The sequence below is a fragment of the Lithohypha guttulata genome, assembly GCF_036872675.1.
Source record: "Lithohypha guttulata strain CCFEE 5908 chromosome Unknown scaffold_5, whole genome shotgun sequence".
Classification (NCBI taxonomy): domain Eukaryota; kingdom Fungi; phylum Ascomycota; class Eurotiomycetes; order Chaetothyriales; family Trichomeriaceae; genus Lithohypha; species Lithohypha guttulata.
Window position 1 is genome coordinate 1,984,808 of NW_027042754.1, and position 26,481 is coordinate 2,011,288.

General features: G+C 49.3%; 10 protein-coding genes across 10 annotated transcripts; 7 read left to right on the forward strand and 3 right to left on the reverse strand.

Moving 5' to 3' along the window:
* Positions 1 to 196: 196 nt before the first annotated feature.
* Positions 197 to 1,972, reverse strand: UBP6 (deubiquitinating enzyme; the record flags this gene model as incomplete). The annotated part of the gene is made up of 2 exons (XM_064901515.1): positions 197 to 1,908; positions 1,957 to 1,972. The coding sequence occupies 2 exons, from the start codon at positions 1,970 to 1,972 to the stop codon at positions 197 to 199; spliced, it is 1,728 nt and encodes a 575-aa protein (XP_064752591.1).
* Positions 1,973 to 2,416: 444 nt separating this feature from the next.
* Positions 2,417 to 3,008, forward strand: ARC19 (Arp complex subunit; the record flags this gene model as incomplete). Its single annotated transcript, XM_064901516.1, has 2 exons — positions 2,417 to 2,419; positions 2,472 to 3,008. 2 exons carry the CDS (start codon positions 2,417 to 2,419, stop codon positions 3,006 to 3,008), a joined length of 540 nt encoding a protein of 179 aa, XP_064752592.1.
* An 819-nt stretch (positions 3,009 to 3,827) lies between these two features.
* ARPC4 (Actin-related protein 2/3 complex subunit 4) lies at positions 3,828 to 6,563 on the forward strand (the record flags this gene model as incomplete). The annotated part of the gene is made up of 3 exons (XM_064901517.1): positions 3,828 to 4,184; positions 4,285 to 4,722; positions 4,779 to 6,563. The coding sequence occupies 3 exons, from the start codon at positions 3,828 to 3,830 to the stop codon at positions 6,561 to 6,563; spliced, it is 2,580 nt and encodes an 859-aa protein (XP_064752593.1).
* Positions 6,564 to 7,228: 665 nt separating this feature from the next.
* Positions 7,229 to 8,426, reverse strand: LTR64_007195 (uncharacterized protein; the record flags this gene model as incomplete). Its single annotated transcript, XM_064901518.1, has 2 exons — positions 7,229 to 8,167; positions 8,391 to 8,426. The coding sequence occupies 2 exons, from the start codon at positions 8,424 to 8,426 to the stop codon at positions 7,229 to 7,231; spliced, it is 975 nt and encodes a 324-aa protein (XP_064752594.1).
* A 772-nt stretch (positions 8,427 to 9,198) lies between these two features.
* On the forward strand, positions 9,199 to 10,320 carry ILV6 (acetolactate synthase, regulatory subunit; the record flags this gene model as incomplete). The annotated part of the gene is made up of 2 exons (XM_064901519.1): positions 9,199 to 10,085; positions 10,143 to 10,320. 2 exons carry the CDS (start codon positions 9,199 to 9,201, stop codon positions 10,318 to 10,320), a joined length of 1,065 nt encoding a protein of 354 aa, XP_064752595.1.
* A 2,070-nt stretch (positions 10,321 to 12,390) lies between these two features.
* Positions 12,391 to 14,756, forward strand: MET6 (methionine-synthesizing 5-methyltetrahydropteroyltriglutamate--homocysteine methyltransferase; the record flags this gene model as incomplete). Its single annotated transcript, XM_064901520.1, has 2 exons — positions 12,391 to 12,401; positions 12,458 to 14,756. 2 exons carry the CDS (start codon positions 12,391 to 12,393, stop codon positions 14,754 to 14,756), a joined length of 2,310 nt encoding a protein of 769 aa, XP_064752596.1.
* Positions 14,757 to 15,389: 633 nt separating this feature from the next.
* On the forward strand, positions 15,390 to 16,457 carry LTR64_007198 (uncharacterized protein; the record flags this gene model as incomplete). The annotated part of the gene is given in 2 exon segments (XM_064901521.1): positions 15,390 to 15,766; positions 15,782 to 16,457. 2 exon segments carry the CDS (start codon positions 15,390 to 15,392, stop codon positions 16,455 to 16,457), a joined length of 1,053 nt encoding a protein of 350 aa, XP_064752597.1.
* Positions 16,458 to 16,460: 3 nt separating this feature from the next.
* LTR64_007199 (uncharacterized protein) lies at positions 16,461 to 17,306 on the reverse strand (the record flags this gene model as incomplete). The annotated part of the gene is made up of 2 exons (XM_064901522.1): positions 16,461 to 17,172; positions 17,221 to 17,306. 2 exons carry the CDS (start codon positions 17,304 to 17,306, stop codon positions 16,461 to 16,463), a joined length of 798 nt encoding a protein of 265 aa, XP_064752598.1.
* A 605-nt stretch (positions 17,307 to 17,911) lies between these two features.
* Positions 17,912 to 19,260, forward strand: LTR64_007200 (uncharacterized protein; the record flags this gene model as incomplete). Its single annotated transcript, XM_064901523.1, has 3 exons — positions 17,912 to 18,916; positions 18,963 to 19,103; positions 19,156 to 19,260. The coding sequence occupies 3 exons, from the start codon at positions 17,912 to 17,914 to the stop codon at positions 19,258 to 19,260; spliced, it is 1,251 nt and encodes a 416-aa protein (XP_064752599.1).
* Positions 19,261 to 23,061: 3,801 nt separating this feature from the next.
* LTR64_007201 (uncharacterized protein) lies at positions 23,062 to 24,502 on the forward strand (the record flags this gene model as incomplete). The annotated part of the gene is made up of 3 exons (XM_064901524.1): positions 23,062 to 23,313; positions 23,363 to 23,566; positions 23,681 to 24,502. The coding sequence occupies 3 exons, from the start codon at positions 23,062 to 23,064 to the stop codon at positions 24,500 to 24,502; spliced, it is 1,278 nt and encodes a 425-aa protein (XP_064752600.1).
* Between the last annotated feature and the right edge of the window lie 1,979 nt (positions 24,503 to 26,481).

Consider the following 26,481-nt stretch of genomic DNA (forward strand, 5'->3'; position numbering starts at 1 on the left):
TCCTCTGCCTCACTGTTGACTTTGTCCAAGGTCTTCCACTTCCCAAGGCTACAGTACAGCAACAGCAAGTAGAAACAAGGCTATTAAACACTCGCTGGTTTGACATCTGACGCGGGGTCTTGGTCGCATAGTCTTACGACGATGCCATAGTAATATCGCGCGACTGTACAGAACCAACACATCCTGGACAATTCATCTATTCAACTTCGTCCTTGGTTGGCAGATCAATGGCACGATACAGGAGGATCAGAGCTGAGGCGAACTCGCCGCCACCAGCAAGCTGAACCACTCTTTCTGAGTCGACCTCCGAAACCTTGTCATCGTTGAACCACCACCACTTACCGTCCTCCTCTCGACGTTTTCCACCTGGTGCTTTTGGATCATCGACAAGCTTTCCCTCCTTCCTTACGAAGCTCGTGTAGTGACCGCTATCTGCACTGGAGCCTTGATGGGCGATGACACCTCGTAACTCATAGAGTCCAGACTTGTTGGCTCCGATGTCCTGATCTAGCTCAGGGTCAATGGCTGCAAGCAGCTCTTTCTTTGCTGCTTTTATCGCTGCCTCTTTCTCTGCCTCATACTCCGCGTCGGTCTTGTACACGTCCATCTCGCCTCCTTCCTGCTCCTCCCTCTTGCCTTTCTTGTCTTTGGAGTCTCTGAGCTTCGCTATGGGTGCAGCCTCTTTGGCCAACTGTTGTTCATCTTGCTTACGGTCCTCCTCTTGCTGATGAGCACGCTTCTGTCGCTTCCGTGCTCGCTCCATATCTTGTTCGTCCTTGCGTAGGTTTCGAACCCTATCTCGAACCGGAACCAGACGCTTGCGCAGGTCTTCCGTGCAATATTCGGTGACATCGAGCTCGTCGGGAAAGGTAACCTTTCTTAAAATCTTGGCCTTCTTCTGGGTGTCTTTCCGCCAGAAGAAGCGGACAAAGTGAACAGTTAGGTATTTTGGCAGACGTGAGACTTGAGACGTCTTTGTGTAGATGGCATTTTCACCCAAGGTTTCGCTGCGCTTTTCAATTTGCTCAGTGAGGCCTGCTTTTAGACCTTCGGCAAGGTGATTGATGCTTGTGTCGATGTGGCAGTTGAGCTTCAAGAAGTTCTCAGAAGAGTGCTTAACCTCTTCCATCTCTGCGGCCTCTGCAGGTGGGGCAAGGGTCGTTTCGAGAGAGCCCTCCATGAAATGTTCAACAAAGCCAAGGGAGACTCCTCCGTCTGCACCACCATCGCTCTTTATGTTGTTTCTTATCTGATGTAATATCTGCGACCAAGCCTCTTCAGCGTCCTGCTGCGCATATCCTTGTCCCGTCCTGGACTTTTGAGCGAATTGAGGATAGGCTGTGCGTAGTGCGTTGAGGAACATGAGCGGAGGAAAAGACTCTTGCGTATCGGCCATTTGCTTGTAAAGATCTCGGAGGCCTCCGACTATGTTGGTCGAAGAGCCTATGCCACCAAGACCAAATTGTGCGAGACTCTGCAGACTTTGACCAGTGTTGTTGTCCTTGTACGCTAGTAGCTGTTGTTGCATCTCAGGCATTGTTTTCAGCACTTGGAGAGTCGCGTTCATGTAGCAGGTGTTACCCAGGTTCTGAAGACCAGCAGGAGTGGCGCCTTCTTGCTTGGCCAGTTCGGCTTCGGTCATGTCTTCGAGGAACTTTGGTTTTTCGAGGGGAGCAACCAGACTGACACCTTGATCGGAGGCGGTACCCATCATCATGAATACCTGGTTGGGCTTCGCATTGAGCTTCGATAAATCGGTGTCGTCCTTGAGCTTGCCACCCTTGATCAAGAGTGATTGATTCTCTGGTTCAACGCCAGTCAAAGAATAAAGTTGCATCTTGAGGACTTCGCCCGTCTGAGTCGTATCGAGGTCGACATTGTACTTGGTGCCCTTGTGTTTGACAATGACTATGACAATCAGCACAATTGTGGCTCGACCTGAATGTCTTCACTCACTTGGTATGGTTGCCATATTTTCTGTTTTCAGATGCTGCTTTATCTTGACTTGTAGGATTCTTGACGGTCTACAGTAAAAGTGCTATGAAAACGTCGTTGACCACCGTGGACAACACCAACACGAGCCAAAGAAGACAATATGTGCAGGTAATCAGCAGTATGTACTTTGAGCGGAACCTCCCAGAATACTTACAGGGACTTGCAGGCACCGTTAGCGACGTCAGTGTGCAGCTTGTTTAGCGTGCATGCTTCCTCAGGCACAAGTGACGACCCCACGATGCGGCCTCATGGCAAGGCCGGCATCCTTCTGGCATGGTATGTTCTATACTGCGCTGCAGTGGTAGGAACATGATCAGAGCGTGATAAAACGTATTACATTGCAGTCGAAAAACAACTCACTTCTGCACTGCACACAGTTCCGTTTGCCCCGAGGTTGTAAAGCCATTTCACTCAGCCAAAAATGGTGAGCTGCTAACAACCACATTGCACAGCTTCGACCACTGACATGCCTGCAGTCGCAGTCACTACGTCCATATCTGCAATGTGTTCGGTCTTCACTGACTGCCGCACTATCATTGTCCAATTTCGCATCACAAGCCTCGGAAAGGCATAACGTTCCCGAAGTCGAAGCCGCTACCTCACCTGAGGTCCTGCTGAATCCTTTAATAGTCGCCCGAAATGAGAATGAGAAGGTCCTGATAGAACCTAGCATAAACAGTGTTCGTGTGAGCATACGTATAAAGCAGGCCGATGAGATCGAGCACGTACTTGTACACAAGTTCACAAGGTTCTTGACCCAGCGAGCCGAGTCATTCTTGATCCTACGACGCAAGCCAATTCAGGGTTATGATATTTCCTTCTTGATCACGAACACACATACTGAAGAAATGCTGAAACATAAGTTGGTCGACTTCATTATACAGTTCATGGAAGAGGTCGACAAGGAAATTTCAGAGATGAAGCTTTTCCTTAATGCCAGGGCGAGGTTTGTAGCTGAGTCGTTCTTGACGCCAGTACGTCTTCCCTATTTCCGAGACTCTGGCGATGGCTAATGTGGATGGCAGTTTGATTGATGTTATTCACGTTCTTCAGAACCAATACCACGGGATCTAACGGACTGGTTCAAAACGAGGGCCACTAGACATAAACCATTCAGCTCCTCCAACACGACACGTCGTTTTCATGTCGTGAAATATATCGGGGCTGTCCGTGGACTTGGCCATCTGTTGTTACTTCCAGGCGTGGCAAAATCGTATCTAGCTGGCTCACACCGTTCCTCACTACTAATCCAGTCACCCATGCCTTAGTCGAGCTGACGTCCTTTACTTGTGGCAAGCGATGACCAGAAATACAGTCGAGCTCGGCGAACGCTGAGCCTTGCAATAGTCGACCAGAACCTGGTGAAGGCACACGAGGTGTGAGCGCGAAGGATAGACTCAAGTTTTCGTTCAGTAAGCTTTACCGCCACAAACGGCGGACACTTCCGTAAATAGAGTCCAGGGAAGTCATACACAAAACTGAGTGAAGGTGGCAGATCTCCATTGTGGACATCCATCTGGAAATCCTTTGCTGTCGTTATTTACTCCTTTGTTCCTGTCTCTTATCCTTCAAAGCAGTTCGCTACTTGATTTCAAATCCTGTTCACTAGGCAACTTTGCACCTTCACTTTTGCCTCACCTGTCACTATACCAGTCGACACAACATACAAATACCCATCGTCAGGACAACCGATCCATGTCGGACAACCACATCTTCCCCCAACAGCGTCAAGTCATCTATTGCCACGAACAGATCTACAGCAGTTTTTGTAACAGATTCGTGGCTCGATCTTTCGGTTCCTCGATCTGCGTACCTCTTCACTTGCGACCGCGATGTTTGTCCCTCCTCACAACTATTCTACAGGTCGACCGAACGTGCCTGCAACTCCGGCTTCATCGATGCCGCAAAGTGGCCACCACGATGCGCTTCCTTCACAAGGAACTGCGCTGACGCCGGACTACTATGTGCAGAATCATGTGTCACCTACTTATACAATGCGCCAGGCACTACGAATTCCGGAGCTTTCAGGCTATCTACAACATTTCGGAAAAGCAAAGGATGACTACAAGGGCAAATACCTGGAATATGTGCTTGAAAACAAGGGGATTGTTCTTAATGCTCCTCCTCCCTTCTCAGTGATTACAGACAAGGCGCACTATCACAGCTACGGAGTAGTCCGTATCAACAATGTAAGTCCGATCATCCCTTGCCGAATCGATATCGCCAAGTTCATTATGCGACCCTGCTGGTAGGCAGTTACTTCTCGTTCAAGCTAATACATGGGTGCAGATCCCCTTTACCATTAGTGCTCAAGAGATTTCCCAATTCATCAATCGGTACGCTGCAATCCCTATGATTAAGAAGAACCACGAAGGCTACCCAATACATATCATTATGGAGAAGCCAACTGGTAAGACGATGGACTGCTATGTCGAATTTCCCAACGATGCTGCAGCAAAGGAGTGCGTCAAACGCTTTGAGTATACTGCTCAACCAGGCCGCGGTACGAGACTCGGCACGCGAAATGTGACGCTCGACCTTAGTAGCCAGGCTGAGCTAATGAAGGCCATCTTCCCTCGTGCCAGACTTGTTGTCTTCAGCGCCAGCGATGGCAAGCCCCACATCTTTGGCCGTGAGACGGATCCTTCTTGGTCAGATGGCTTTCGAGGATTCGTTACTCTGGAGGAGATCTATGGCGTGACCAGGTTTGCCGAAAGCCCGAATCGAGTAAGTATCCCAAGTTATCATGTCCGTTGTTGACTACTAACGCAATTGTCGCATAGTCACCCTTCGTTCTCAAATGTCATCAGCGAGTCTACGAGTGCATGATCAGTACGCTCTACAAGTTCCCATGGGCTTCAACTCAACACTATACGATCGGCGCCCGCAATGTCTTGTTCGAAGCTGTCTACAAGCAGCTCAGTATTCTCGCGAAGAAAGTCAGTGCCCCAGCTACACGAACATCTGGCGACGAAAGCTTCGCTCTCTACCACAACGGTCACAAGTCCATCAGCATGAGCGATTCTCCTACGTCTCCTATTACACTTGAGTCGATCGGCGACCGAGAAGTTGGACTCGGCGAGCCTCTTCTCTTCGATCTTTTGTTCGCAGCTGTGAACGTGCCCTCCTTCAGCTTACTTCAAAAGTCAGTGCTGTGTGAGGCAGCTGGTCGCTGCGGCGCAGGCATCGGATTGAGCAAATTTCGCTCTACATGGCCTTTTCAAACACTCGAGCCCGCATCTGGTACACCAGACCATGTCATCGAGTTCTGGTTGACGCTCTTCGATAGTGGCTATGATGTTATGACGACCAAAGAGACCAAGACAACTTTCGAAGAATACCTTATCGTCAGTCGCAACAACATCGGCTTTGCCATCACTGAATGGACACCTAAAGGGGCTGATCTACCTTTCTCAGAGGCCTTGCGTGTTGAGAAGGCTGTGATGATGCAGTATATCATCTGCGGTCGAGATGCATGGGCTCGGGAACGACAACTCTCGGTGGAGAAGTGGGGAGTGATGACCTTGACTGAATTGAGCAGAACTATCACAAGTGAGAAGGCTCTTATGTGTCGCCGTGCTGAGGTAGAAGAGCAGCCTGCTGACGATCCTAAAGTCGAAGTCTCGCCAAAGTCAAGTGGCATATGGACCGCGACTGATACTGATACAACCAGCAATGTTTCTGGCTCGTATGTCGATGTCGTGGGGCAAATGCAAAGTGGAAGGAGCAAGTTCAATCCAGCTACTGCCACGAATTTCGTGCCTGGCTCTATACAGAACTTGATACCTTTGAACTGGCAAATTGTTCATAATGGCCACCCCTTGAGGCTGAGCGTCGATACAAGTAGGGGATACGGTGGTGCTACTGTTACAGCTGCCGACTTCAAAAACCCGTTCGAAGTCCCTGCTTCCAAGCAACAAACTCCTCCGAACTTCTGTTCAGGCACGATAACTACGCGCACTACAGATGTCTCGCCTCTGGAGAGGACGTCGTTTGCCACTGGCTCCGAGTCGCCAAATACTCAAAGTCCTGGTCAATCAGGTTATGATGTTTCAATTCGACCTCGGAGCGACGCGCCGAATGTCGACTTCTCTCCGCAGATCTCGGATTTCTCTCGAAAGCTCTCGATCGTGGTTGACCACAGACATTTGAGCCAACCCAGCAACGAGTCCGGAGATGCTGAGGCAACATCGTATGATCGAATGGAGGAACTTACAGAATCTATCACGACCTTGTCTCCAGATGACGATCCATTTCTTTCGACAACTCTACAGCGAACACGAACGCAGACTCTGCCGAACCTGGGTGCAGGAATTATCAGCCGAAGCACATCTTTCGAAACCGACCCTGGCAGACAGAATTTCGGACCGATTGGCAGCTTCCGACGAGAGTCTGTTGCTGCTGATCGGGTCGCTTCGGAAGGTGTCAACACGAGCACTAGCTTGCTCAACCAGAAGTCCAGAGCTCAAAGCATTCCAATAGCCACGCACAATGCTGACGCCATGAAACGTCGATATCAAGGCCAACTGACTGGTGCTGAGTTGTGGAACAGAATAGGTGGAAGGTAGTGACATCAAGAATTGAGATCCTCCTGCTGGGCAAGAGTGGTGGGACATACCTTGAGCTAGAAAATCAATATCGAGCTCTACGGAAAACGAGTGCTAGGAAGAGTGCCGTGGTTGACGATTTCGTGTTTTTATTGAGTAAGAGTCTGTTTTGTCCTCGCCACAGGTAGGCAGGATGAGCTGTGGAGCGATATACTAGCGAGATGGGAGTTGCAGCAAAGAATACGCTGCCACACTACCTATACCATATGGAAAAAAATCTACTTATCAGCCTACTTCGGAGAGCGTCGGAACGAGAATACATTGCTATCGTAGATGGTTCGACTATAGCTGTCCAGACCGATGCTCAACTAGTACTGTCACTCATTATGCCGTACGTGCTATCGCAAAGAAAGAAGAATGTGCGTAATTCATTATTAGTTGCGTAATAGCTTTTGCAATACCACAAGTCCAAGCAGTAACATTCGAATTACCATCGAGCCACGCTAAAGAGCCACACGAATGGGTATCAATCAAATTTCAAGATGAATCCTGTCCAATTCCCAATTTTCCTACATCCAAAATACGCAAAGACGAGCTCGCTTGTCGCATCAAGATATAAACAACCCTCTCCAAATGCATCCGTTTTTCACCCCATACCCTTGAATTACAATTATCTGCACCCAAGCTTACTTGCTGAATCCCTTTTCTCTCGTGTGACTGATATAACCACCGCTGCTCTTCCGACCAATAACAAGCTGCACGATTGAGACAACAGTAGCGACAAACATGAGTCCGGCGGCCGCCCAAGTCATTCCGAGAAACACCTTGCCCTTCGTGGCCGAGATGCCAATATCTTCGCCATAGTTGTTGAATGCGTTGACAGCCTTGACAATCACGACCGTTGCCAAGACACTCCCCGTCGTAAGTGCAAGGAAGGCAATAAAATCGAGTAGGATGTTGAGACAGGCACTCAGTCTACCGTCCGTAAAGATGCTGAAGAGTGCACCGAACAATGCTAGCCCGGTGAAAACGATGCCGATGATATAGAGAACGACGGTCGCTATGCTGGCGGTACGGATCGTGTTTTGTGCGTCCGTGATGGCATCGGGCCAGTTGAGGTCGGAAAGGTCTATCTCATCAGGTAGAACCGATGCCACGATGTCCGTGACGTTGAAGTGGAAGAGTGCATTGCGAGGGGAACAGTAGGTTGTGTTCTTGTCGACTTCTGTACCATTCTCGGCTGCTACTGTCCCGTTCGGCTCGTACATGCCTTCACAGTAATTCATGAGATGTACCGAATAGTAGTCTGAAATATTGAGGGCTGAGGCAATGTCTGTGGTTGCGTCATTGATCAGGTCGTTCAACTCGCCCTGAGCGTTGTTGAGAAGGCTGTCGAGGAGGCCACCGTCGCCGTCTGAGGTATTGAAGGACTCGCCCAGGTAGCCAAGGCGCGACGTATTGAGCGTTAATAAGTCGCCATTTTGCAGAACGGAGCGCCTGCTGCCAGCGAAGAGGCAGAGGAAGGACAAGATAAGTGCCGCGATGCAGCAAGTCAGAGTGAGCACTCCAGAGAGCCTCATCTTAGTTCGGATGTGTCTGCTATGGGTGCAGATGTAAATTCTTTGCTGGCCAGACAGGTGATTGAATTAGGTTCTTTTTTCTTCAACAGTAAGAACAAGATGGCGAGACGTAACAATAAGAGGATCAGGTCAACAAAAATCAAATAGGCTTGTGCAAACTAAAGTCAGTAAATGCCAACAACGTACGTGACAAAAACAACAGATGAATGATATTAGCAGAGCTCAAATGTCTTAAGCACTGTCTGCCGTCGCAGACAAAAACACTGACAATGTCAAGCAACTGAACTGAAGCGTCGTCAGCCATGTTTTGTGTCGAAGACTCTATGCTTTATTTCGGGCACAGATCAACCAGCAGTGTTGCAGAATGTGGTGGTTGGCATGGCTCTCAGGAAGGCCATTGGTGTTGTCGTACGTCATCCTGTAATTAGGACTTTGTAGGAGAACGCAAAATTAGCCGCTCAGTTGGTGGCTGACATAGCTGCTCCGGGCAAGCACTCTTCGGGGCCTGTGACTTACATTTCCTCCCTGTCGAGGCGCAGCCAACACGATTTTGGGAATGGATTCGTGTATGGGCTTGACTTTAGCCGGAGGATCCTGTGTTCATGGTATCACTAAGGACAAAATGGTCGTGAATGGCTCAGTATAGCAGTCGTAGACACCAGTAAATAGTGCTAGACTTCCGTTGGGTCATCTGCGACAGTGCTACTGCTCCGAGTCAAGAACATTGAACACTGACCCGATACAAGCAGCATCTGTTATGGTCAGTCGTAGTGTCTGGTTCGCTACAAGCTTGCAGCAAGAGGAACAGCTATAGACTCGTCTGAGTCTGGGTCTGATGTGTCGAGTTGCAGTCATGCTTATTGTCGAAACTGTTAGACCGAATACTTAAGACATGGACCCGGCTAGCCATGGAACCTCCGCGTTTTGTGCCTCAGGCAGCGACCCCGGTGCCGGTCGAGCTGGGGAATTGAAAAACAATTTCGGTGCTATACTTCTGTCAATAAATCAAGTGAGCCTGGAGTAACACAAAGCAAGTACTTTCAACATTCTAGGAAAATACTGTGTACTATTGCCGCATGGCGGCTACACGACGAACAGTAGCTCTATTGAGCTCTATTGTTCCGCGCGCAGCACGAATTACACCACCAGCTTCTCAAGTCGCAGCACATGTACGGGCAAAGAGCACAAATTCGACGTCAGCAATTGCGTACAAAGCCCTTCATCGGCGATCTCCTCTACCTCTGCCTGTTGTTGAGAGTCCGTCAGGTTCGTACGGTGCGGCGGCCGCAGTTTCGAGTATTCTCTATGAGACACCTGCAGCCTCTTCAGCTCCAGCCAAGAAACACATTTTGAACTGTCTGGTGCAGAATGAGCCTGGTGTTCTTTCTCGCATATCTGGTATCTTAGCCGCTAGAGGGTTCAACATTGACAGCTTGGTTGTGTGCAATACTGAAGTTGAGGATCTTTCCCGCATGACAATTGTCCTACAAGGCCTTGACGGAGTCGTTGAACAAGCAAGACGGCAACTAGAAGACTTGGTCCCTGTCTGGGCCGTGCTCGATTACACCAACGCTGCGCTTGTTCAGCGTGAGCTACTCCTTGCGAAAGTCTCCATATTAGGTCCCGAGGTCTACGAAGAGCTTATGGAGCACCATCGGGAGATGACAACACCCAACGACTCTTCTTCAGCCATGGAAGATATTGATGCAGATCGTGATCCAGAGAGAAGTGCTGAGCAAAGATTACAAGAGCTTGAGGCAGGCAACACAGAACAGAAAGACCAAGGCATGATTGAGAAGGCACGCCAAATGTTGGGCGCTGCTGAGAGCTATCACCCGAATCGCCTTGCCGCGTCGCAAGCGCTCAGACATAAACATGAACATCTCGAGGCGATCACGCATTTGACGCATCAGTTTGGCGGGAAAGTACTCGACATCTCAACTAACAATTGCATCGTGGAAGTGTAAGTAATCACTAATCACCTTTAATGAATTGTTACTAACAGGAATACTCGAAATAGATCTGCAAAGCCATCGCGTATTGACTCCTTCATGAAGCTGATTGCACCGTTCGGTATTCTGGAATCAGCTCGAACAGGTCTAATGGCATTGCCGAGATCGCCGTTGTACGGGCCTAACGAAGAGCTCGAGAGAGATGCGGGTGATCTGGTTGATGCAAGTACCTTGCCTCCTGGTTAAAGCTCGTTCTATACAGGCACGAATCAAGAGGCATACAAGAGATCATTTCATAGCAATCTTGGTAAAGCAGTACTGGCGCAGGTGGACATAGAATTGTACAGGGCAGCTTCATATTATAGACATAGTTCAATGTCGTGATTGTGAATTTCCTCACTGTGTTCAGTGCTGTACCAACCATGCTATAATCGTAATAGTAGTGTACGCGTCATTCGACCAGGTTGCAATTTATGTACCATTTCGTCTATCATCCGAGTATATAAAATGTTCACCTATCCGCAATAGACGGCGCTGCTCCTGTCCACGTACCCCTTCTACTGCCCTTGATCCCGGCGGACTCGCTCGTTGGAAAACGTGCGCTCACTCATCAGACCTTTGTACCATTCAACGCACATCCACACAACTGTTTCCAGGTTGTCCCTACCCATACTAGTCGAGTTACAGAATACGCTTCCACATGTCTTCCTATTTGAGTAGCTTTCCTGCACCGTCTCATTTCTTCCCGCCAACTCCTCAAGCACATAGCCTGCTACAGAAGGTTTTCAGGTGTTTGCCAGCGGTAGGTCCAGCTTCGAACGAGCACACGTGGAACATCATCGTTGACTCTACTCGACTGCTCTGATGCATGCTCATGCTGACGGCTAACGTTCACGTATAGGTCTCTATTGTATTATGGTTTCTCAAACGTCTTCCCATGGGGCGCACCTCTTCACCGTCCAAGACTTTTAATCTGCCAGGTCGCTATGCTTGGTCTGTAGCAGAAATGATCGGACCTTTAAATCTCATTTTCATATTTTATAGCTTGCCGGCCAAGCTTCCACCACTGTCCTCGACAATGACCACTATAAGCCCGAAGACTGGCCTGTTTGGCACAGGTCTTCCGATCACTCACGAAATTATGGGTTTACTATACGTACTCCACTACATCAACCGAGCAGGCGTAACACCGCTGTATATGGCTCCTTCAATGTCGCCGATTCACCTTGTGGTATTCATCTCGATGTGTGTCTTTCAATACGTCAATTCGAGCTCGTTAGCTGGTTGGATTTGCTACACTGCACAAGACCGAATCAATTCTTTATCGTCAACCAAGGTCGATGCCAGGCTTACTTCTCCTCTTTCCATTCTTGGGATGATTCTGTTCGTTGCTGGACTTGGGGGTAACATAGCAGCCGAATGGAGTCTCTTTGACCTTCGTAGAGCAGCTGCAAGACGTAGAGCGAAGAGCGAAGGGAAGGCGACAGTAACATATGACAAGGTCTATGTCGTTCCTGAACCGAAAGGCCTATTCACATACGTTATGTTCCCACATTACTCGCTAGAGTGGGTGGAATGGACAGGATACTGGATCCTTGGTGGAGCGTGGGGACTGGGTTGGAGCTGGCGAACGAGTGCTGCGTTGATGTTTCTAGTCAATGAGCTAGTCACGATGTCTCCGAGAGCGTGGAATGGTGTAGAGTGGTATGAGAAGAAGTTTGGTAAGTGGGCCCTTGCAGGAAGGAAGGCTGTCATTCCAGGCTTACTCTGAGATACATCACTCTTATGCAGATATAGCAGCAGTGTTATTCGACAAAGGATGGCACCATGTTCCTACCTGTATCGGGGTGATCGGTATGCACTGGACGAGTTTTTGTCCATCTAAGGCGTTGCTGACAACGACTTGCCATTTTCAAGACGAGGGTTCGACAGCCAAATAAACCTTCTTCTCGGACGACTGCATATTGCGGACGAGGAAGTGTCCCGCTGTGATAGTGCTGCTTTCAACAATGCTTCGTCGATACACTGATGATGGGTCATCAATCTATTTGTAGCGGCGACATTGAGGTATCTGAGGTTGTTTGACCTTGCCGACTCTGAACTAGCATTTAGCCAGAAACGCAGTCATTTATCCCAGATGCCCGGAGACATAATGATTCACTTGATATTGTGACAACGCAAATGCAGGTGAGAATGAGGTGATTGGTGGAGTCGTGTCAGATCTGACCCCGCGACAAAATTTATCAAATAAAAATCCCTGCTCAACCATTCTGCTCTTCACCAGCCTACTATTCAAAGAAATCTATACACGTCAAAATGGTTCAATCGTAAGTTACTAAGAGCCTTTGAGAATGCTGGAGGACATGCTCTAATATGTTCGCAGATCGGTTCTCGGTTTCCCTCGCATGGGAGCAAACCGTGAGCTCAAAAAAGCCACGGAAGCATACTGGGCAGATAAAATCTCCCAAGAGGATCTCTTGAAGGAGGGAAAGAGACTGAGACTGGAACACTGGAACATTCAAAAAGATGCCGGCATCGATATCATCCCTAGCAACGACTTTGCATACTACGACCATGTCTTGGATCACATCCAGCTCTTTGGTGTTGTCCCAGAGCGATACACTAAGAACAACCTCTCACCTATTGATCAATACTTTGCTATGGGTCGAGGTCTGCAGAAGCCAGAGCAAGGTGTCGATGTCCCTTCTCTCGAGATGGTGAAGTGGTTCGACTCCAATTACCACTACGTCAAGCCAACCCTGCAAGACAACCAAGTCTTTAAGCTCGCCGAGAACCCAAAGCCTGTACAAGACTTTAAGGAAGCAAAAGAGGCGGGTATCACAACAAGACCAGTACTACTTGGACCTGTATCTTTCCTTGCACTTGGCAAGGCAGACCGTGGCCAGACTATTGAGCCCATCTCTGCCTTGGAGAAACTCCTCCCTCTGTACGAGGATTTGCTTAAGCAGTTGAAAGCTGCCGGTGCTGAGACCGTGCAGATTGATGAGCCAGTGCTCGTCTTTGACCTTCAGGACAAGGTAAAGAATGCCTTCAAGCCTGCTTACGAGAAGCTTGGCTCTCTAGGCGATGCCGCACCCAAACTTGTCGTTGCCACGTACTTCGGTGATATTGTTCACAACATTGATGTCTTGAAGAACCTTGAGAACCTCTATGCTATTCACGTCGATCTGGTGCGTAACCCGGAGCAAATCAGCGAAGTTATTGGAGCACTTGGCCCACAACAAGTTCTCTCTGCTGGTGTCGTAGATGGTCGAAACATCTGGAAGACAAACTTCAAGAAGGCTATTGAGCTCGTGGAGACCGCAGTTCAGAAGCTGGGCAAGGATCGAGTCATCGTCTCTAGCTCCAGCTCCCTTCTGCACACTCCACACTCTTTGGACTCAGAGAAGAAGCTAGACGCTGAGGTCGTTAACTGGTTCAGCTTCGCTGTGCAGAAGGCCACCGAAATCGCTATCATTGCGAAAGCTGTCAATGAGGGTCCAGCAGCTGTCCGAGAGCAGCTCGAGGCCAATGCTCAATCTATGCAAGCTCGTGCTTCCAGCAAGCAAACCAACGACCAGGCTGTGAAGGAAAGACAACAACAAGTCACTTCTGAGATGCACAACAGAAAATCTCCATTCCCAACTCGTCTCGCTGAACAAGGAAAGACATTGAAACTTCCATTGTTCCCAACAACCACCATCGGTTCGTTCCCACAAACCAAGGACATCCGAATCCAGCGTAACAAGTTCACCAAGGGTGAAATTACTGCTGAGGAATACGAGAAGTTCATCGAGAAGGAGATTCAGGATGTCGTCAAGATCCAGGAGGAGCTTGATCTAGATGTCCTCGTCCACGGTGAGCCAGAACGAAACGACATGGTGCAGTACTTCGGTGAACGCCTGAAGGGATACTCTTTCACACAGAACGGATGGGTCCAGTCATATGGCTCTCGTTGTGTTCGACCACCCATCGTTGTTGGTGACATTTCTCGACCTGCTGCCATGACTGTCAAGGAGTCCAAGTATGCTGCGTCTATCACCAAGAAGCCAATGAAGGGTATGCTCACAGGTCCAATCACATGCTTGAGATGGTCCTTCCCTCGAGATGACGTTCACCAGTCCGTTCAGGCTCAGCAACTGGCTCTCGCCCTGCGAGACGAGGTCGTTGACCTTGAGTCTGCTGGCGTTTACGTCATCCAGGTTGACGAGCCTGCCCTGAGAGAGGGTCTCCCACTGCGATCTGGCAAGGAGCGAACAGACTACCTCAAGTGGGCTGTCGACTCTTTCCGCCTCGCCACTTCTGGTGTGCAAGACGGCACTCAGATTCACTCTCACTTCTGCTACTCTGAGTTCCAGGACTTCTTCTACGCCATTGCTGCTCTCGATGCCGATGTCCTGTCCATTGAGAACAGCAAGTCCGATGCTAAGCTCCTGAAGGTTTTCGAAGACGAGGCCTATCCCCGACACATCGGTCCTGGCGTTTACGACATCCACTCTCCCCGTGTGCCTTCCGAGCAGGAAATCAAAGACCGCATCAAGGAGATGCTGCAGTATCTCAAGCCCGAACAGCTGTGGATCGATCCTGACTGTGGTTTGAAGACTCGACAGTGGAAGGAGACCAAGGCGGCACTGACCAACATGGTCAATGCAGCCAAGTTTTACAGATCGCAGTACTCCTGAGTGCGCCCCACTTCTTGATTCTACCTGTTGAGGTTATTCGTCGTGTGCGAGGCGTTGGGTGCGACTGATTTTCAACATGATACCACTATGCAGTACGGCTTATGTCGATCTTAACATCGACTGGCGTTGGGCGGACTAGAGAAGAAGGTCAAAAGCTATTGCACAAGCATCGCCACTTAATAGGCGTGATATACGAGTCTCAATGCTGTCTTTCTCCAGCAATGTATGACGAGATGAGTTTGATGAGAATATGGCCTTTCCCATACGATATTGGTATCATGGGTGTATTCAACAATGCACAAGGATATACTTAGCGAATAGTGTTGATCTACTCGACGTCGAATAGATGCCTTGACACTACTCATATCTTGCTTCTTGCCTTCCTGTCTCTCGTAGCAAATTTATCATTGATCGCCGTTATCGTATCGGGCCCCAAGCAGCAAGTAGACCACTATGTTTGTTTAAATTTCAATACCATATAGTGTCAGCACTCTGATGGAGCGATCAAAGGGTTCTGAAACTTAGGGCTTTCTATTGCAAAAATTCTGTTCCGCGAAGAGAACAAACCAGCATGCTGTCTCCCAGGCGTGGAACCGATCTCTCCTAAACCCCGACTTACTTCAGTATATTAAAATGCCCAAGTCCAATCACAGGATAGGGACACGTTCTGCACATATTCCATCCAGCTTCCGTCGCAAGAAAGCCACAATTCTTGCCGAATTAGAAAGGCCAGACAATGACTACACGGACAAGTCACCAAAGGGAAGCGTTGACGCGGAGATTTTGGAACTTATTGCCAAGATCAACGAGTTCGAGGGCTATGTAACCACAAGCAGTTGTGCAGGTCGAGTTGTTGTTTTCGTGGAGGGCAGGAAAGCTTTACGAGAGGACAAGTCAGGTGTGGTTGATGGCGCTTCAGATGCACAGCAAGAGACAGGCAGAGATGTAAGCTCGAACGCAACGAGTGTTGGTGGTGGACCTGGTGGGAAGGGTCATGGCAACAAGTGGTTGTACGTCTCGCACAGTCCTGTACCAGTGGAAGAAGTCTCGTCTACGTCGCCGACTGCTCTTCACGATCTGTTTCAACTGGAGCCAAAATCGACTCCATCGTCAGGACCAACGACTTCAAATCTTAGCTATCGCCCAGATCTTCGCTTGATCAAGTTGAGCTTCTCTCCGCTGATTCTACACATTCTGTGCGCGAACCTGCAAGGTGCCAAAGTTCTGCTCGCAGCGGCTATCAATGCTGGCTTTCGGGAAAGCGGTGTGCAGAGCCTCAAAGCGCTGGACGATGAAGAGGCTGGGGTCATGCTTGCTATTCGGACTGCTGGGCTAGGGTTCGATACAGTGGTTGGGTGTGTGGAGGAGCAAGAGGACTATGATGTGCTGTTGCAAGTGGATAAGAGCTGTGTTGACGAACACTACTTGCGGATGTGCACGGGCGTGATCAACGAACGGTTCGTGTGGAACAACGAAAGGAAGGAAAGATTGATAAGAGAGTTGGTGAAGCTGAAGACTGAGTCAGAAGCAAACACTCAGTGGGAGGATGCAGATACGAGAAGGGAGCGCAAGAGGCAGGAGGGTTTGCAGCGGAGAGCGGAGAAGCAAGATCAGAACATGAGGGCACAAACATCGCCTGAGACAGAAAAGAAGCAAGAGAGCATGCTTGAGGAAGGACTTTTACCACAATACGGAATCTAAAGATCAAGCAGGCTTCCTCCCTCTTGCCATAAAGGGCCGTCTCACGGCATGTCCCTTAAGCAGGACATCCTGCCCAAAATCGAAGACCTTGGCATCCACAAGCCCAGCCTGGAGGAACAACCCCTTGATCTGTTCCTCAGTAAATCCGTTGTGCGCAATGGTATTGTTGGCTGGGTCCTGCCCTAGGTCGTTCTTCTGATGGCTGAAGAAATCCAGGATCATTAACACACCAGCCGCCTTGAGTCTATCGACAAGTCTCTGAGTGACCATTGGCAAGTTCTCAAAATGGTGGAAGCCAAACCCAACTGCTACTAAGTCAAAGTCAAAGAATTTGGCATCATTCATGAATTCGGATACGCCTGCTGGATCAAAGAGGTTGGCATTGTATGCATGGGCAATCAGCTTTTCACCATCAACCTGAGCAGCGAAGCGCTCATTATACTCATTGACCATATTAGGACTGAGGTCAATCCCGATGAATTCGGTTGCCCGCCCGGCCAAGATGGCTGTGATTGTGCCTGGCCCGCAGGCATAATCCAAGACTTTGACAGTCTTCCGAGCTTTATTGATATCTGAACCTTCAAAAGTTGACGACAGCTCAATGAAATCGATCCCAATGGAAGATATATTGGCCAAGACAAATTCCGTCGCTTTATTGATGAGGTCTCCGAAAGCTTTTTGCGTGTGATCCGAATTATAGGTTTTGGCTACTTTGCTAGAGTTCGTGATTAATAGAGGTCAAAATATCAAGGCCATCACATACTCCCAATGTGCCAAGTTCCGCTGGTCGTGAGACAGGTTGTTAGCCTCATCATGTTGATGGTGATGATGGTGATGTGCTTCCGCCATGATAGGACTTAGCTTCGGAAGCTGGTTCGAAATTTCGTGGTGTTCACGTCTAGGCCTCAATGTCTTTTGCGAAATTTAGGCAAATTTTTTACCTACACACATAGCACACTACTATATATACATAGATATACATACGTAGCTTCATTGACGTGGAAACTTCGACGTGCGGAGGCATTTCAGTAACTCGCCGAAAGCTGCCTTCGCTCAAGCATTTGGTGTCAAAAATCTCGGAAAGTTTTCGAGAGAATTCTTGTTGAAGCGAGGATTTCTATGTGCTCAAGAAAGACAGGGTTGTGCTATGAAATCAGATAAGAAATGCTCGAGACGTGAATGACAATAATCAACCAGTATCGACCTCTTAACGCGTCGAGAACTCGTCTGACGCGTCTTGCCACTTTCTGAATATGGCCCTTATGGATTGAGCTCTAGCTACCCTATGCGGAGCTTGCCAGGCCGCTGTTCATGTCGTATCTACCCGAGTATACCTTTTCGCAAAAGCCCTTTGAAAGAGGATGCAGTCTTGCAGTTTTGTTCGCAGATCGCTATAGCGCTCCAAGTAGCCATTGGGCTTTTGCACTACACTCACAGATTTAGGGCAGGTGAACATGCCAAAGAGAAAGTCTGCGCCTACAGCTGCCAGGCCTACCTCGAAGTCGGAGCGAGCAGTCGCTGCAACCACTCCGCAGCACGATACTTCAACACCAGCCACGCGATCCTCAAAGAGAACTAAGGTCACGTCCTCTACAAAAAGCAAATACTTCAGCGGTTCTGGGAACGACGAGGACAGTGAGGACGCAGGTGCTTCCGATTCGGGATACGATGATCAAGATGTCAAAGAGTCTGACGCGTCCGAGTCTGAAGTATCGGAAGCCAGCGACGACTCTGATATAGACCACACAAAGGCACGGCGGTCCAAAAAAGGGAGGCCGTCTGGTAGTACGAGTAAGGCAACGGTGTATGAAAAAACCGACCTGTGGCGAGAAGGCGTCAAGACTGGACTCGGCCCTGGCAAACAAGTCTTTATTGAGAGACCGAAAGCACGAGGAGACGGCGGTATTGCGTATGTGCCTGAAAGAATACATCCTCACACTTTGGAATTTCTCAAAGATCTGAAGAGAAACAACGATAGAATTTGGCTGAAAGCTCATGATGCTGATTTTAGAGCATCCTGGAAAGACTTTGAGAGTTTCGTGGAAGTCCTCACCCAGAAAATCGCAGAAATCGACGAAACTGTACCTGAATTACCTCCGAAGGACTTGGTATTCAGAATATATCGTGACGTGCGTTTCTCATCAGACCCTACACCGTATAAACCGCACTTCTCAGCAGCATTCTCCCGAACTGGTCGCAAGGGTCCATACGCATGTTACTATGTTCAAATTCAACCTGGCGGAAGATGTTTCGTTGGTTCTGGGTTGTGGCATCCAGAAGCGGCACCACTGGCTTTGCTGCGAGCGGATATCAATTCCAATCCTGATCAAATTCGCAACGTGCTCATGGATGCAGGTATGCGGAAACACATCTTTGGTGGCGTAGGCAAGGATGTCAAAAAGGCCACGCAGGCTTTTTGCAAGCAGAATGAGGAGAATGCACTAAAGACCAAGCCCAAGGTACGTTTTCCCCCAAGAAGATCAGACTGGAGTAATAACTTCTTAGGGTTACGATGTGGACCATCCCAATATCGAACTTTTGCGACTAAAGAATTTCACCGTTGGACAGAATATTTCAGATGATGATATTCTTAGTTCTGGAGGCTTGGGGCGCATACTTGAACTCATTAGAGTCATGCAACCATTCGTATGTGGCCAGACAAAGTTGTAACGCGCTTTTGACTGATTCAATCTGACAGGTGGCTTACCTCAACAGCATTGTGATGCCCGACGAAGCAGCCGATACAGATGATGACTCTTCCTCGTCTTCCTCAAATACCAGCCCCACGGAAGACGAAGACTGAAGCTTTGATTATTTGTGTAAGAGCAGCAATGAATTACTAGAAACCCAGCGTCCTGACACGTACAACACTCGATCGTCGTCGGAGTTGGTCGTGTGTGTATGGTGGGATTCTTCGCGATTCACCACAAAGATGGTGCTAGAAAACCGTTGGTGTTGACTGACCTGAGGCCGAGGACGGCACACGCCGTGCATCGGAGCTGCATCAGGTGACGCGGGCGCTATCTTAGGCGTCATGCTGTTAGCCTTGGCGGCATTCAAGCTCACCTGTGGACCTGCCGCACAAGCGACGGTGATTCATTATGCTGTGGTCAAGCGACGGACGACCGAATTGTGACTGCAGAGACATCGCGAAGCAGACCAAACTTTGTGTGTTGCTAAGAGCATGTCTAGTGGTATATCAGGCAATCGTTTGCGTAGCTCTGAGCCAACACATATCCTCCACGGCTGTTTTGCATCATCAGGCAGCTCGATCTGATCAAATAGCTTCTTCTTGCAAAACCTGACGTCCAGGACTATCTTGTCCCGACATGACGCGGCACATTGCAAGCTGGCGGCACCACGAAGCATGCACCAACGATTTGCTCGTGTCCGAGTCGTGATTTCACTTCAGGATGATCTTCTGCTTTGTCGATTCAGCTGGACTCAAAGAGTGTTACATCAATATTTGTTGCAGGATCGTGAAATAGGATTACTGGGCCACCAATAGCTTGCAGCCACACATATGATAAGGTCACCTGCTCCTGCGGTGCCGCACCTATGCAGCCCGGCTCCATGGGCTTGCATTACTAGCGATTGCCATCTTGTCACACCGCTTATTCTTGTGTTTCGACAAGTCAAGAACATGACCGGCTAAGCGACTGCGTTTGGATTGTTTCCGACAGTACAGTAGCTACGCTTAGCATGCTCCTGCTTTCTATCAAGTGGTGTAGACAACGGCACGGAACATAACGGGTAGGCCCGCTTGATCGATATTCTTGGCGATCTCGTGGGCGCAACCTGCAACCTGCAACCTGCAACCTGGATATATTCCGATACACCGGAAATGTTTTTGGATGATAGGAGCGATCAGCAGATATTATTCTGTTACTCGTCTGCTTCAGGAAGGTGCTTCGACGAGCATTACGCGATGGACGGAACGAAAAAACGATAAGCGACGCATAATGAGAGCAGGTCCGGCGGCTCGCCACTGCTTCAGTAAGGTACGTAGCGCGGAACGTAAGGACAATCATGCAAGAGTGACATTTGCCTAGCGATCAGTACAAGGATGGAACGTTGAACAAGCATACGATATCTGAGCTCACTATAGTCGACTCAAATCGCTCCTGCTCGAATACTACAACGCCGGGCGTAGCTGCTTGCTGAAATTTTAGTTCCTTCCTCATTTCATCGTCTAGGAACGGCTCGAATAGCAGGCCTTTTCAACGTATCCAACAGGCACTAAGTCGCTCGAGGAGATTTTGTTACGAGGATGTAATTCATCAGCAGAAGCATGCAGATCAACGTTTGCTATGGCTCGGAACGGTTTCCTGCAGTCGAGCCATCCCTAGCGCACAAACGAGTTGGAAGCCAACAAAACTTGCTGCGCGCTAAAGCGTCTTCCCTGGCTGTCCAACCCCGGCAGATCGTCATTTCACGTCAGCACGAATCACTTTTTCTCCCTCCAACCGGAAATACGATTTGACCTATTCAGCGAGCATTCTTTTGTTCGTTGAGCTTCGTGACCTTAGTGTATTGACGATGAACTGTCTCCTGAAGCCAGACTACTGAATGTCTTTTTCACAAACTCGGGTAATGTAGTACTGATCATCACGTTCGTGGACCGATTTGGAGGAAAAGAAGTCGGCCGAACCTTGCTTACTACAAAGCGAATTTATACGGATAGTGCCGTTTCTGCTGATACTCGAGTAAGCAAGTTCGAAGAAGACGTAAATCTCGCTTGGTTCAGCTAGGTGCCGCATCTTACTTCTTCGTGTGATACTGGTACGACTTAAGCAATGCACGAGAAGTATGCAAAAGTTACAACCATTGGATACCACCGAGCCGCGTCAGCCATACGAGCACCGTGATCTTTACTAAGGTTCGGCACTCCTTAGCTTGCAGAGCCCATGACTTGCAGGAGTCAAGTTGGGGTTGCCACTGGTTTTGCATGTGGAAATATCCACATCTGAGGATTCAATGCCCCTCTTTGTGGGACGGAAATTGTGGTCAATTCAAAAACTAGGAACCCCTTGTCATCACGAAGACCAACACCTTTTTCACCCATCATTTCATTGTGGGCTGCGTATCGTGGCAAGTATGTTCTGACAGCAGCTTGCAAGCTGAACATAACAGAATTGATGAGTCAACATAGAAAAGTTTCCGCAGCTTTCGAATATCATTAACGATGGTTTGATACTCCTGTTTTGACTAGTACGGTGCCGCGGCAGGGCGCATTGTGGCGCTTCTCGTAGCGCACGGAACGAAATTCTGTATCATCATGTGTCAGGTGGTGATACGGAAGCGATGGATAACTAAGTGCGTCTTTACTTCAGGCAAGGTACTTGGTGCACCACATGTTTTAGCTGAAATGCACAAGCTAAATATCCCTGGTGATGGAAAAAGGATGTTCTCCAACCCTCCATCTTAGATCGTTGGTACAGCACGCAACACTGGAGCTCCACGCTTCGAGACCATTGACGAAATGTCATTCATTCTTGCTGTGGATAGTGGTTGACAAGCACGATATTTGCAATCGTGAATATGCTGTAGACGTTGAGCGCTTTTTAGCAGAGTAGCGAGAACCCGGCGTATTGGTATGCTGCGCTTGGAGCACTGCGTCCCACGCTATCGGTGCGTTAGGCTCGGACACGTCGAAGTTGAAAATACACTCCACGCCTTTTCAGAGGACCCATCCACAGACCACTGCAACACTCGCTGACTTGACTTGCACCAAGCTACTCCGTCTGCCCAGCACGCTTTTGCCCGGCTCGCCACGCCCGATCCAGCCCAGGCAAGCATCCCTTCGCATCCTTCACGGATACCACACTGGTTCGTCCTGGAAATCGGCCTCTAGCGGCACCAAAGCGATAGTTTGGCAAGTCTAAAGTGTCTAACGTGCGCAGCTAAGTTTACGACGGCTGCAGCACTCTGCCGATCCACCTTTGGCCTTGCTCTAGGGTTACTAACCAATCACCAATACTGTCCTGTCAGGTCTTGTCAAGTTCAGCTCCCTCATCACTGCTCATACGTCCATCTTGCCTCACCCATGCGATTCCTCTGTTCCCACACCCTACATACCTTTCCACCTCCCAATAGCCAGTCACCATCTGTCGTCTCACCCTTATCTGCTCTGAACGCCTTCTCACCCGGAGTCAGCGCCCACCTCTGGACTTTATCATTGCACGACCATTACCGCATGGAAACGTAAATATCCGAATATTGTGCGCGCTCCAGCCAGCATCGGGACATCAACAAGTAGCGCACCATCTTTTCCTGCTGGTCCAACGTTCAGTCTATACTTCTGTTCGTCCTCTTGGCCTGAACGACGGACCTGTCTTTCCTCGCGCTTTTGGATTTTCACTTCAACTCTTTGTATCCTGGTTGACGGCCTTGCTGGTTCGGAGGTCGTCGTGGCTGTGTTTTGTATTTTCTTTTTTCGCAGCAGAAGTTGTACGACCTCGGTTTGGTTCTTCCTGTCGATCCGCCGTTGATTCTTCGTTGCACGTCGGCGAGTTCGGCTCGTTCCTGGCCGTGTGTAACCAGCACATTATTCAGAAATATCGGCGACCATCTGGAACAGACTTAGGCGACAGACGTCTCAACAATGGCGCAGATGGCAGACCATGCTCGTCCGCCATATCCTCCACCTCCTCAGGATTACCATCATCCAGCTTACGCGCAGCAACACTCCCCTCCTGCTCCTCGCCAAGATGGTTCGAGGGACGACAATCGAAGTGCCTACCCACCACCACCAGATCATAGGCAAGGACAATACCCTCCTGCACCATATCCACCTCCGCAGCAGTGGGCAGGACATCCTCAGGGACACCCTTACCCACCCCCACCGCATCATTATGTACGTTCTTCAAACCTACTAGAGCCTGCTTCAATACTTACTGACACAGGACCCCAACCAGCCGCCTCCTCAATACCACTATCCACCACCTCCTGCTCAGCCGAACCATGGTCCCGCACCACATGATCCTTACAGACTTCCCCCTCCTCCTCATGTACCATATCCATATTATGCGCAGCATTATCCCCAACAGCCTCCTCATGCTCCTAGACAACGCACCGCGATAGCTTGCAAGTACTGCAGAAAGAGAAAGGTGTGTACTGCGAGCCATATCGTCATTGGAGACTAACGTGTGACATAGATTCGCTGCTCTGGTTATGACAGCTCTCCAGACGGTCGTTGCCAGAATTGTGTACGGTTCAACCAGGTCTGCCTCTTCCATCCCGTCTCCTCGCAAGCCGCCTTCGTCCCAGCTGCGGCGCTTTATGCTGCCAACGGCCAACGACCTCCCGCGCAAGATGGTCCAGCACCACAAGGCAATCAGCCACCAATGCTGTATGGAGCGCACGGTCAGCCTCTTGGTCCTGCTGGGCCTAATGGACAACCTCAGTACAGTCATCCTCCTTCAAATAACCAAGCGCCTCCACCTCAAGGTTACGTAGCAGTTCAATATCCAGGTTATGGACCTTCAGCGCCTGGCTATGGCCACAGTGCTCCTCCGGTCATGCAAACATCCCACTACGATCAGAGCTCTCAGCACCCACCACCCCCACAGACAGCTTCGAGTGATCGTTCAGATCGTGGCAGTTTGAAACGTGGACCTCCCGACGATGAGAGTCGAGAGAATGGCTCAACTTCACCTCGACCAAGCACAAAGCCTCGTCATTCAGGATATGACATGCGACCCTATGACCATCAAGGTCCCACATCCCCTGCAGGCTCGACGATGAGTTATCAGTCTTACCCACCAAGCTATGGCAACGGACCCCAACCTGTCAAGGGCAACAATTCACCTCCTGCCGGACTGACACCAAACTCTGCTCATAGTTTGAACTCGCCTCATGCCGCTTCACTGGAGGGCAAAACCCCTCCCCCAATGCCTGGTTCTGCCGGCTCTTCCCAGAACGGCCGAAGCAACATGAAAGTTCATGAAATGCTCAGCAATCCAAGTCATAGCTATCAAGGTCACGACCAACGCGGCAAGGGATTTGACAACGATATGCTCAACAAGCTCGATGGCAAGAAATAGTCTCTCATCCCATCGCTTCCTTCTACTTAAACAAAATCCTGTTTTTACGATCGATTTTACGACATACACAATTGGGGCAACCCAGAATCACCTTCTTTTGACAAGCCCCACGCGGTAACTGTGTTACACGTCGTGGGCGACACAATGGGCAGGCTGTTTGATCAATTTTTCGTACGACGGTTCTCTACAGATAATACTGAACGATGGTGGTCCTCTGCCTCTGTGGGTTGTACATTTCTTAGGTACAAGAGTTATCTGGGTGGCTGTTTGTTCTTCCCGTACCATACCATGGGTGGCTGTTTGTTTTTTTATACTGATTTCGCAAAACATGTATTCTAGTCAAGGACATAGCTCCAGCCTCAGACTCCTGGTGATGGCATCCACTTCATGAGCCGACAGCTTGTCCAGTGGTGGCTGAAGCAGGAGTTAGGTCTCACTATCATTTAGTTCTTCGCAAGGCAGAGCCTACAGCCTCTGAAAGCCTCAATGCACAATTCTTTGAGCTCAAGGTACTGGGACGTGCCGCAATATGGTCTCGTGACGCTCAACTACGACAATGCCATGGACCGTGGTTCGGCTACAGTAAAGATCACGAGTACTGCACTTGCCTAGTAGTGCAATCAATATTTTGTGGTCTCATGTATGTAGTAAGCCGAGGAATGACGAAGGCACACTCCATGTGAGGCAAATCGGATGCTGAAGCTAGGGAGCTTCGTATCGCGATTGGTCAAGGACACAACAGGCTGTCTCACATTTCACAATGGCTGAAGAACGAGTCAGCCGTCCCTTGCCTAGTCAGCGATGACAAAAGTTTTCTCTTCTCGGCTATTGCGACTTACCGCAATGACGACAGCTGGTGGTCTTCTAGACTGCATGCAGAACAAACGGTTGTGATAACGAATGTCAAACCAGCTAGCGGAGATGTGATGAAAGATCTCGGTAACCAATCAACTCTTCTTGCCCGGGATCTTACCATCAACTATCGTAGAAGCGCTCGTGGAACCTGTTCGTGCAAACCTTTCGAGCACGAGACCCAGTCAGACGGAATGAGCTGAGAGTGACATACTGGATCGTGTTACATTCACTGAGAAGACGGAATGCTACCCTGGTGAAAGACAATCCACACGTACCTGTAAGTAACCACACTCGTGCTGAGCACTTGAACTTCCTGCTCGCTTCGTCCCGAAAAGGCAAGAGCAAAGAAGATCAGAACGTGCTGTAGTTTCCTCACAATGTCTTGGCTTCAGATGTTGAGAATGCAACTAAATGCACTACTAAACTCTGTTCTCCAGAGAGCACCGACTATCAACAAATGCAAACGCTCACGATGACTGTGTGTCGAGCAAATGGCAGCAAGAACATAGCGGCAGATCTCTGATGGCTATAGAGATGTTCCCCGAGCCAGACTCACTCGTTTACAACCAGGATGACGGTTCTCCCAGCACATATGGCAGTAACGATGACGTGAAATATCTACGAGTACTGTTCTAATGTTCCATGAAAGGTTGCTCGATCATCGTCTTCCTTGCACCGGAAAACTGTCCCTCGTATATCATGGGTCGAGATCATATCGAGAAGAGCCGTACAGGCTAGGTAGCTACCACCCTTCTGTTGCAAGATCTCCACCCTGTCAGTGGAAATCATCGCTATGAACCCCCCGAGATTCTAATCGTGCAGCTCCATTAAATGTCTCTTGCGTGCATCTGAGATCGACAATGCTAAACTTTGGGTACAGGCTTTGCATCCTCCACCTAAGTTTCCACAACCAGGCATTGCCCTGAAGCGGACTTTTAACCATACGAACCGGCAGTATAGAAAAGCCACCAAGAAATTCTTGATCAATTTGTCCCTGCTTAGAGTTCGAGTATCGATACACTACGACGATACAGTTCAGCTGAGCTCGCGCTTTCACAATTTTGAGCGGTCAGTTCTGGTACCGACATGCCGTAGCGGTTCGCGCCAGGTAGCCGAAAATTGAT